This window comes from Moschus berezovskii, chromosome 20 (assembly GCF_049115385.1).
Source record: "Moschus berezovskii isolate FMDL1 chromosome 20, NW_MosBer_1.0, whole genome shotgun sequence".
Lineage (NCBI taxonomy): Eukaryota > Metazoa > Chordata > Mammalia > Artiodactyla > Moschidae > Moschus > Moschus berezovskii.
In genome coordinates, this window is record NC_142479.1 from 19,103,869 (window position 1) to 19,116,187 (window position 12,319).

General features: G+C 41.9%; 1 protein-coding gene across 1 annotated transcript in view; it reads left to right on the forward strand.

The window, feature by feature from the left end:
- The window catches only part of ANKFN1 (ankyrin repeat and fibronectin type III domain containing 1), a 303,707-nt gene that overhangs the window by 253,809 nt on the left and 37,579 nt on the right, over nt 1-12,319 (forward strand). Inside the window, exons 14-15 of the mRNA XM_055399005.2 lie at nt 9,037-9,203; nt 11,975-12,125. Coding sequence (XP_055254980.2) covers nt 9,037-9,203; nt 11,975-12,125 — 318 coding nt within the window. The remainder of the gene's footprint in view (nt 1-9,036; nt 9,204-11,974; nt 12,126-12,319) is intronic.

A 12,319-nucleotide genomic window follows, 5' to 3' on the forward strand; every position in this document is an offset into this window, starting at 1 on the left:
TGACTACTTCCTCTCCTTTACATAAGAAGTAAGGAAAAACTGTATAAATTTAGACTAAAAATAAAGATTATGTGATCCACAATGGAATTTTCAAAACAGATAAGGGCTTTAACAAAATCTGGGCCCACAACTAATGTACTAATCCTTTAGGGCCCCAGGGAACTTCCAGAGTCTAACCCATTCAAATCCTGACCCTCTCAACTATCAGACCTTCATAACAGGCCTCTCTCATGTATCTGTAAGGGAAAGAGAAACCCTTCCCATACTTGGGAAGGAAAAGAGAGTTAGTACAGACAAGTTAGAATCCTCCTGAGGAAAGGGACTGGCAATGAAAGTACAGCTGGCCCTTGAACAAACATCACAGGAGTTAGGAGTGCTGATAAGCCCACCTCCAGCAGTGAATTCACATATAACTTTTGACTCTTCCAAAAGTTAACTACTAATACCCTATCACTGACCAGAAGCTTTACCAATAACATAAATAATTGATTAACACATATTTTATATGTATTATATAGTATATTCTTATAATAACATCGAAAAAAGAAAATACTATTTAAAAAATCATAAGGAAGAGAAACTACACTTACAGAACTTTACTGTATTTATCGATACCATAAATTGATGTCATCTCTTTACAAGATGAATCCTCTGTCAGTACCTATCAAAATATCATCTTATATAAAACACTGTAGACCTTATACCTATCACAAACTATTGTTGTTCAGTTGCTCAGTCATGTCTGACTTTTTGCAACCCCATGGACTGCAGCAGGCCAGGCTTTCCTGTCGTTTCTAGACATCAAAAATGAAAAGGTAATGTGAAAAAGAAATTCATATTTATTTATTAGGTATAATAATTTCAGTTCAGTTCAGTTCAGTTCAGTCGCTCAGTCGTGTCTGACTCTTTGCGATCCCATGAATCACAGCACGCCAGGCCTCCCTGTCCATCACCAACTCCCGGACTTCACTCAAACTCATGTCCACAGATTCGGTGATGCCATCCAGCCATCTCATTCTCCGTCGTCCCCGTCTCCTCCCACCCCCAATCCTTCCTAGCATCAGAGCCTTTTCCAGTGAGTCAACTCGTCGCATGAGGTGGCCAAAGTATTGCAGTTTCAGCTTTAGCATCAGTCCTTCCAATGAACACCCAGGACTGATCTCCTTTAGAATGGACTGGTTGGATCTCCTTGCAGTCCAAGGGACTCTCAAGAGTCTTCTCCAGCACCACAGTTCAAAAGCATCAATACTTTGGCGATCAGCTTTCTTCACAGTCCAACTCTCACATCCATACATGACCACGGGAAAAACCATAGCCTTGACTAGACAGACCTTGGTTGGCAAAGTAATGTCTCTGCTTTTTAATGTGCTATCTAAGTTGGTCATAACTTTCCTTCCAAGGAGTAAGCGTCTTTTAATTTCCTGGCTGCAATCAGCATCTGCAGTGATTTTGGAGCCCAAAAAAATAAAGTCTGACACTGTTTCCCCATCTACTTCCCATGAAGTGATGGGACCAGATGCCATGATCTTTGTTTTCTGAAGGTTGAGCTTCAAGTCAAACTTTTCACTCTCCTCTTTCACTTTCATCAAGAGGCTTTTGAGTTCCTCTTCACTTTCTGCCATAAGGGTGGTGTCATCTGCATATCTGAGGTTACTGATATTTCTCCCGGCAATCTTGATTCCAGCTTGTGCTTCTTCCAGCCCAGAGTTCCTCATGATGTACTCTGCATATAAGTTAAATAAGCAGGGTGACAACACACAACCTTGACGTACTCCTTTTCCTATTTGGAACCAGTCTGTTGTTCCATGTCCAGTTCTAATTGTTGCTTCCTGACCTGCATACAGGTTTCTCAAGAGGTAGGTCAGGTGGTTTGGTATTCCCATCTCTTTCAGAATGTTCCACAGTTTATTGTGATCCACACAGTCAAAGGCTTTGGCATAGTCAATGAAGCAGAAATAGATGTTTTTCTGGAACTCTCTTGCTTTCTGCATGATCCAGCGGATGTTGGCAATTTGATCTCTGGTGCCTCTGCCTTTTCTAAAACCTGCTTGAACATCTGGAAGTTCACGGTTCACATATTGCTGAATTTACACATTGATAATAAAGAAGCAGCAGTATGATTGCTTCGTGGTAGCCTAACCGATCCAATTGTTTCATGTAGCCTAGACTAAAGGCTAACGAATGGTCATGAAATTTTTATGGCACACAGTATTACAGTCACATTCATAATACAGTATTGGAAACGTTGTTACTTTTTTAAAAAATCTAATGTGATGATAGGCTTATAGGCAGTTTCTCCAATTATGAGAGAGGAAACATACTATGTGGTAATGTAATTCTTTAAAAGCAAAGTTATAAACCAGTAAGAAAACTAAAACATTACTAATTTTACATTAAACATTCCTCACCTTATGCCTATGTAAGGATAAGCTATCCACTTCAATACAAGTCTTGTACAAGTGTACACATTATTCTACATATATATTTTTGCATATTTACTGAAACCATGGATAAGTAGACTCATACGATACAAACCCATGTTGTTTAAGGGTCAACTGTATTTCCATCAGAAAGGCCCTTCTTAGGTGCTGAGTTTCTCTGACCATAATCTTTAGGGGTCACTTCAATAACTAGAAACCTCACAGGTGAAGTTTTTTTCTGAAGATTAATCTCTCACGCTTGCACTTTTATAACACTTTGTCACATCTATTTGACCCTCATGAAAACCCGGTGAGGTTGAGTAGGAAATCTGTGTCCAATTCATAAATGAAACTATGGATTTCAGGGAAGTAACTCACCAAGGTCATACCAGCCAAAAATGAGCCTGTGGGCCTAGGACACAAGTCTTCTGACTCCTAGCCTGGTGCCCTTCTCATCTGCAGGGATGCTTTACTCACCTTCCTCCTCTTTTTCTCTCAGTTCAGTTCAGTTCAGTCGTTCAGTTGTGTCTCTAGACCCTTTTTAAAACTGTGGTCCTAGAGAAACCATGATGAAGCTCGCCTGTATCTTCCTCCTATCCCTGCTTTCCTTCTCTTGTTCTCCTTAGGCATTTCCTGTCACCTGCAGACACCCAGTATCTTCTTTTTATACCTGAGGTGCTCAGGACCAACTATCTCTTCTGTCCTTTTCTGCTATTTTCCTGCACATTCCTGCTGTGCCTCCTAGGAATGCCTAACATAGGGGTTTAAAGCTACTGAAATCAGGAAGATTAGTGGAAATGAGTCAATTGGACTGGGTATAAGAAACAACTGGGGTCACACAAAAACTTGTTCATCAGTGTTCACAGCAGACGTATTCACAACAGCCGAAGAGTGGATACAACCTAAACGTCCAGTAACTGATAAACAGATAAACAAAAGTGGTACATTCATACAATGGAATATTATGCAGCCATAAAATTAATGAAGTACTGATCTATGCCAGCATGGATGAAAACATTATGCTAAGTTAAAAAAGCCAGCCACAAAATGCTACACAATTAAACACCCAGTGCAGGCAAATCCCGGAGAAGGAAATGGCAAGCCACTCCAGTACTCTTGCCTAGAAAATCCCATGGATGGAGCAGCCTGGTAGGCTGCAGTCCGTGGGGTCGCTAAGGGTCGGACACGACTGAGCGACTTCACTTTCACTTTTCACTTTCACACATTGGAGAAGGAAATGGCAACCCACTCCAGTGTTCTTGCCTGGAGAATCCCAGGGGCGGGGGAGCCTGGTGGGCTTCCGTCCATGGGGTCACACAGAGTCGGACACGACTGAAGTGACTCAGCAGCAGCAGCAGCAGCAGGCAAATCCATAGAGACAGAAAGTAGATGAGTGGTTCCAGAGGCAGGAAGAGGAGGGACTGTGGAATGACAGCTAATTAATGCAAGGATTCTTTCTGGAATGATGAAAATAATCTGGGATTAGACAGTGCTGATAGTTGCACAACCCTGTGACTTTAGTAAAAAAAAAAAAACGCTGAATTTCATACTTTAAAAGGGTGAATTTTATGGCATATGAGTTATATCTCAATATAAAAAAGTGGAAGTAATAAAGACTACAGTAATCTGGAGAGCCCTTGTCTCATCTGAAGAACAGCCCTATTCAGCCGCAGCTAATTGCAGTGGAAGAAAGTGGTCCCAATGTTGAAATATTTTTCAATTTTTAAAGAGAAGTCAGAAGTCCAGAATTTTGGATAAAATTGCTTTATTTTTTTAAAGTTAGAAAATAATTCAGAAACTTTACATTCTTGGCAGCCTGTATAATCTTGGGCTACTGGCCACCATTTTATGACCTCTGCTAACCCTGGACAATTCAGCTTCCATGCCTTATCCAACCAAACAAAAGTTAATGGAAAAGCAACTAATGTTGATCCTCTAACAAGCTCTCAGGATATCTGGTCAATGAAGAGAAGATGAGTAGCCCCTTCCTCTGTACCAACACAACACATTCTCTCCCCAAGGTCCAGCCCCAGACCCCCACTATGTCTGGGCCTCTCACTTCATATTTAATAAACATTTTTTCAACACCAACTATGTGCCAGGAACTCTTCTAGGAGCTATAGAAAAAACAAATGATTAAGTCAAGGTCCTTGCTTTCAAGGAGTGCAGTCAAGGGAGGGAGGGAGACATGTAAACAAATCAAGGTAATAGAAGGCAGAATTAAAGCAGAGCCTGATAGCAGCACAAACAGTGCACTGAGGACACGGGCAGAGTGACCATTAATTCCACCTGGAGATACCAGGGAAGGCTTTGTAGAGGAGGTGACATTTGGCTGAGCCGTGACGCCTAAGTTCACAAGGTAGAGAAAAAAGAGAAAGACGGCGGTGGGAGGGAAGTTAGAGAGAAACAGAAGAAGAGAGGGAGGGAAGGCCAAAAAGAAGGGAGGAAGGAAGAAATTAAATAGAGGGCGTGGTTAACAAGGAAAAGAAGGTGAAAGCTGGAAAAGTAGATCCCACCCTCCCTTGCGTCCACAATGGACGTTACACAATCTTCATCATACTAGGCTAAGAAAAATGTCCATGTCACTCTCACAAACTGAGTTCCATGAAAGGAAGGGTCACATCCTGTTGATCTTGATGCCATTAACATCCTAGCACAATGCCTGACACACAGTAGCACCAGTGTGTGTGCTCAGTCGTGTCCGACTCTTTGCCACCCTAGGGACTGTAGCCCACCAGGCTCCTCTGTCCATGGGATTCTCCAGGCAAGAACACTGGAATGGGTTGCCATCTCCTCCTCGAGGTACTCAATGAAAGTTGGCAGAATGAGTGAATTCATGAACCAATAAAGAATCAAAGAAGAGAGACTAGGCTATATATGAGGAAGGGAAAAGCAACCCATTTTGGCTGGAGGTAAGAGACACAAGAGGACTGTAGTGGAAGTAGAGACTAGAAATGCAGCTTAGAGGTCAAATCAGGCAATATATAAACCCACAGGCATTTGATGTGGCTTAGAAGGCCTTTCTGACTTCCCTGGTGGCTCAGCTGGTAAAGAATCCGCCTGCAAGGCAGGAGACCTGGGTTCAATCCCTGGGTTGGGAAGATCCCCTGGAGAAGGGAAAGGCTACCCACTCCAGTTTTCTGGCCTGGAGGATTCTGTGGACTGTATAGTCCATGAGGTCACAAAGAGTCGGACACGACTGAGTGACTTTCACTCACTCACTCAGGAGGCGTTTCTAATGTACCTCAGATCATGTGAATAGGACAGCTCTTTCTCTTCCCATGCATTTCACAGGCTCCAAAAGCATTCTGACTAATGAAGGATAAATGACTATGTAAAGGCAGGAAAACATATAGTAGATGCTCAGTAAGAGTCATTACAAAGTTGAATGAAAGAGTGAATTACTCCATCCCAGAGTGACATTGTTTTTCACGTAACCACAGTATGTTCCCAACTCACTTGCTATTTGTGGTCAGTTCTGACCCCCACATGTTTTTTCTTCTACTCATACCCATCCTATATTTTTACTCTTGGGTTTGGGTCTATACAAGCACATTTTCTTATTAAGTTTCAACCCTAATTATGATAGGCTTATTTTTCCAATGCATAGGGTCATTCAGAGCTTTATTACTATATTTCAGAAAATCAAAAACCACACCAAATTTGGGACCCACAAATTTGATACACACATTCTTTATTTGTCTGGAACATCAATAAATATGCTGAACAGACTGGCTCTCACGACCAGCCTCCACTGCGCCATCATTCAATATGTCCTATCATCCCCATAATATCCCCATCGTCCGCAAATCTTCAACCCTAATTTTCAGCTTACAGATTATACTGGAGACATCTCCCTGGTCTATGAATCCTGTTCTTTTGCTATGAGAAATTAGAGTTGTCCATACAATTTGCCCATCACAAAACCATGTTGGCTCCTATGTAGTGTCTCAGGGTCTCCCCATGACTGCAAATCGATTGCTTGATAGCTCACTCTCATCCTTTCCAAAGATCAATAAGTTGGTGGTCTTTAATTACCAGGGTCATTCTGTGTTTCTCCCCTTCCTATTTCAAAGATAGGCATATTTGCCCTTTTCCAGTCTTTAGGGACTTTTCTAGTTCTCCATTACTTCTCAAAAATAATGACCTGTGGGTCTGTGGCCACATCTGCTTGTACACCAAGTACCCCTGGGGTGCATGTCATCAAATTCTGCTGATGTGAATACTTCCATTTTTCCTTCTCTCATTAATTGTTTCTTTCTCTTTGATTACTTGTTCATGTCTCAAAATTTCACCTTGACCGAACTTCCTCTAGTTAACTATTTGCGAAGGGATGGGGGAGCCTGGTGGGCTTCTGTCTATGGGGTCACACAGAGTCGGACACGACTGAAGTGACTTAGCAGCAGCAGCAGCAGCTGAAGAGACAAGATGAAAAAATTCAGCCTTATCAATCACCTGATAAAAGAGTTCCTTCCTCCTTAATCATGAAGTTAAATTTTTCAAGTCTATTTCTTGCCATATATCATAAAAGTTACTTATTTGCTTTTCTATAATGCTAGTTATGTCCTCCTCCCAATTTGTGATCATTCTTATTTTGTCCCTCTTCTGCTTTTCTCATACATTCTGTTTTAACAATAAGGCCTGATTGCCCCGTGTGGCATGCTTGTTATATGCAGAAATAGTACTGGGTACTAAATAAACTGCAATTTAAAAAAAAAAGCCCTGCCATAATTTCATAATCTAGTTCAACCAAACAGCATAAAAGAAGAAAAATAGAAGTTAAACACTCCTTCTTCTGGATGCCGACATTGCCTCTATTATAAACTGCTTTCAATATTGTAATCATTCCTTTATTTGCCTGTTTTTCTCAACCTCTTTAAAAGTAGGGATTTTATCAGGTTCACCTGCAACCCGAATGTCTCCTACAGTACCTGAAACTCAGTATGCTTGATAAGGATGTGACAAAGAAGACAATACAAAATAACATATGTTATTCTCACTGCAAGAATAATGGAGTACGTAGCCATTCCCTTCTCCAGGGAATCTTCCCAACCTAGGAGTTGAACCCAGGTCTCCTGCATTGCAGGCAGGAGGGAAGCCCATGTTAGATGTTACAAATGGTTCATCTACAGAGGAGGGGTCACTCCTTCATACTTTTCTGTTCCATACTGAACTCTATACCATTCTAAATACTTTGTTTTCCTCTTCTTTTTTGCCTTCCTAGAGGTAGCATTGATTCTCTCTTTTCTACCCCCTTTGAAAACAGGCTAAACTCTGGCATATAGGAATCCTTCTCTTAGAATCAGTTTCCTGAGTCATCATGCCTACTTTATTTCACCACCACACTGCTCAGTTCAGTTCAGTCACTCAGTCATGTCCGACTCTTTGCGACCCCATCAATCACAGCACGCCAGGCCTCCCTGTCCATCACCAACTCCCGGAGTTCACTCAAACTCACCTCCATCGAGTCAGTGATGCCATCCAGCCATCTCATTCTCTGTCATCCCCTTCTCCTCCTGCCCCCAATCCCTCCCAGGATCAGAGTCTTTTCCAGTGAGTCAACTCTTCGCATGAGATGGCCAAAGTATTGGAGTTTCAGCTTTAGCATCAGCCCTTCCAATGAACAACCAGGACTGATCTCCTTTAGAATGGGCTGGTTGTATCTCCTTGCAGTCTCATGAGTCTTCTCCAACACCACAATTCAAAAGCATCAATTCTTTGGCGCTCAGCTTTCTTCACAGTCCAACTCTCACATCCATACATGACCACAGGAAAAACCATAGCCTTGACTAGATGGACCTTTGTTGGCAAAGTAATGTCTCTGCTTTTTAATATGCTATCTAGGTTGATCATAACTTTCCTTCCAAGGAGTAAACGTCTTTTAATTTCATGGCACAGCTACTGACAATCGAGAATCTAGCAGAGGTAGGCCAGTTAACAACTGAAGAACACACAAGGAACAAGGATCATGTAAGAGATTGACTTGAAGATCAATTATTTTATGCCAGAGGAAAAATATATGGAGCCTTCAAATCCTCTTGCAAAAATTATCCTGTTTATGATCACTTTGTGAAAGTCAAATATTAGGAAGAGCATTCTGGCTATCATACAATTTAGTAGTGAACAATTATAACTCAAATGTTAATAAGATATATTGCTATTGTTTCATTTTTGATCCTTTTCCTGACACCAATTATCCTGAAATAATGAGGCTTTTCTATACTGCTTTATCAGTTTTTACACTTACAGTTATGCCCCAGCTAAACAATAAACCCTCCAAGGACAGAAATTATGAATTCTATTTTTCTTTAGTACCTTCTTCTACCACCACCAGCCCATTCCAAATCACAACTCACACATCTACTTGTGGAGCAGAAATCTGAGGAAAATAAGCATGCAGAAAATATTACTGATTGCCTACCTGACTTGGGGGCTAATTCTCCTGAAGGTTAAGAGGGCTGTACCGGCAATACATTCTCAACAGTCATGATGGTGATATCCAAGGCTTCTAACTAATCACTTAGCTACAGCTCCTTTAATTCATGACACGGCATACCTAAGAAGCAAAAAGAGATTCTCTTTTAATGTATTTTTTTATTTATGTTTCATCCTACAGGATATTCTTTTCTATCACAAAAGGAGTCATCAGCGTCTCTCTCCCGGGTTATATCTGGGTTATCTAAAGCTGTGTAGCTCTGTGGACCAGATCAAAGTTCTTGTTACCCAAAAGCTGCCTAACATTCTCTGTCATGTGAAGATCCGGGAAAACTATAACATTTCCAAGTAAGCGATGAGAAGTGTGGGTTTTTCTTGTGACGAAACAATGGTTGAAGGGGTGGGTTTGATGCGCCAGGAGGAAACTGAAAAGGGACTCCGGATGAAGTTTTTATGACGAGACGTCCTCAGGGGCCAGCACACTGGGGCAAAGGCACAGCTCAGTTTTAACATGAGGGTACGGACAGTGAAAGTGTTAGTCGCTCAGTCGTGTCTGACTCTGCGACTTCATGGACTGTAGCCCATGAGGCTCCTCTGTCCATGGAATTCTCCAGGCAAGAAGACTGGAGAGGGTTGCCACGCCCTTCTCCAGGGGATCTTCCCAACCCAGGGATCAAAGCCAGGCCTCCCACGTTGCGGGCAGGTTCGTTACCGTTCAAGGCGTAACTCGGTTTTAACATTAGGATAAGCAGTGCGCCCATTTAAAGAGGATGCTATCCTTTCCCTTTCCTCTCTGCAACCACTGACATTCAGGCTAGTGAACAGATGCCCTTTCCTTTCAACACTTCTAGTTTCTTTTCTCCATAACCTAAAAAGTCATATTTTTAAAAAATCACTTGTGTGAATGGGTTCTGGTAGAGTAACTGATTTCCCCATAATCTTAAAGGACGCTCCCTGCTCTCATTCTTCCCACTCCTAATCCCCTGACCTAAGGGCTTCGTATGTTTCCTATGCTCTGTATGGTTCCCTAGGGAAGAAAAGAAGTAACAAGGCCTGAGTTTCTGGAAACTGCTCTATGGTTTGGCATTATGGTGAATTACCCTGTTAACTTTGGAAAAGTTACCCAATCTTGGTAATCTGACCCAGCTTTGCAACTAGCCCTCTAGTAGGCCTCTGAAAGTCTACTAAAATGAACTGAATTGGGCTCAACACGGAAAGACTAGATAAGAAAAGAAAAAGAACTTGGAAAAGAGTCTGTCAGGCTTCGGTGACAATTTAGATCATTCTAGTTGCACCTACAAATTTGCTTACCCAAAGGAGACGCTAATTTGGTCATTTAAAATCTGGTCCTTATAGTGTGAAGGACTTATTAGCTATAGCGTCTCACAATATACACTAAACATTCCTTGATGACAGTGAAGGAGATGAGGATGATGCGGGAGGTCTTCGGAGCACTCACCAGCTGCCATGTTCTCTCCTTTCCCTTATCACACACACCTAGACTTTAAGTCTGCCATCTGGTGGCCACTTCTACAATCAGCAGTAGTTATCTCCGGCCCTCCCAAGAGGCTCATTTGGGGGTTGATTAGATTTGTGTCTTAAAGGTTTAGATTCTGTCTTTTAGTGGTTGTACCAACTAATTTCCATTTGCCAAGGATCCAAGTTTCATTTCCACAAAAGATTCCAGAGTCTTCACTGTGCCGGTTCCATCTCCCTCATCCTTAAAGGCTGAGCTGATTAATGAGTGGTGGATGTTCACCGGCCTTCCTCCTGGCAGTTTACTTTCTAGCTCGATTACAGATGCAGTTTTAGCGACGCGGTCCTTTAGGTTTTGTGCATACTTAAGCTAGTCGGAATCCCTCATTTCGTTCCGTATCAGTGATGGAAGAAAAGATACCGTTCCCCAGCAGGTTCTCAAAGATTTCAGTTACTTGTGAAGCCAACAGTATGCCCAGACTGAAGCAGGATTTAACTTTCATTTTTTTCCCTCTTATTGAGACAAAGGGTATATTTTTCCACAGTCTTTTCCAGTGTGGGGATTGAAAGGAAACTGATATCCTGAAAACAGAAACTTTTCTAAGAGGGGAGCTGGTTAAAAGAGAGTATATCCTGATGCAAAGCTTATGTCACCATCAATTTCATCTTCTGGCTCATAGCTTGGAGCCCCGGTGACTGTAACCCATCAGGGAGAGCCCTCAGAGGATTTTCACGAGGGTGGGAAACACGTTAGCACCTCCTCTCTTTCCATCCCAAAACACCAGGGTTTTCCTTTCCTCCCTAGCCTGCTCCTGAGAGCACATTGCTTCTCCTTGCAGTCAGGAACAAATGGGCCAAATGAATCTGGTTAGAGACTTGTGCTACAATACCTTACAGAAACAATGCTGCCCAAGAGGTATTTCCCTTGATCTTTTCAAGATCCTTTTGAAGAGCAGCTTTTGGGGGACAAATCGGATGTGCTTTCCTCCCACCTCCCTTCTTTTCCCTTCCTCTTTGCAGAACATTTGGAAAAGTTCATTAGGAAGGATGGTAGAGCATGCAGAATAAAGACACAGATGACTGCTGTGAAAAGGGGACAGAGTCAGTGATGTGTGTCCCCTGGTTCCTTTTATTGGAATTGTCTGGTGTTCCTGTTTGTGATTCTCCTCAAGCTTTTGGAAAGGGAAAGAAACCAAAATAGTGCCCACGGTTACAACAGGCCAGGGTTGAAATGTGCCATGCGGTTTCTTGCCTGAGTTGGACCACAGTCCTGTGGTTCCCCAACTGCTGAATTAACCAGCAGATGCCCCTGTGGTAAAATGCAGGGTCTTAGAACTTACAGGGGATCTTCAGGGAAAGAAAAATTATTTCAAAATATTTCAAAGCTCCAATCTCAAAAACTGATTCATTACAAATCAGACCTGCTGTTCTGAGGTATATGTGGTTTGATAGGTGAAATAAACTTGAAAAGAGCTCATTTTAAGCTCTATTTGGGTGGCAAAAAGTTCAAATTTCATGAACTGCATCAAGTTTTAACCACCAAAAATTGGTTATTCAGGTTCTGGACAGATACACTAAAAATGTTCTGAGCTGTGTTCTGAACTTTTGTTATATTTCTAATTTTAACTTGACTCAACATACAGAGAGGAGTGGGAATGGGTCCAAAAGCTTTCTGGCTCTGAATCTATGGAAAGTGTGGATCATACTTCTGACTGCCCCATGCAATTGTTCTTCTACGAGCTCCAGATGGCAGTGAAAGCTCTCCTTAAGCAGATCAATAGACCTCTACATCAGGTACCAGTCTTTACCATTATTTTTATCTTCTTTTTATGACTCATGGAAACTGCATTATGGTGTAAAACTCAAGAGGTGAAAAATTACACGTATATACATTTTGTGCATTGATTTACACGTCGCTTTGCACATACATGCACATTCTCAGTCTGATGCCAACACATGGACACTGAGTACCCTTCTGTACCTTTCCT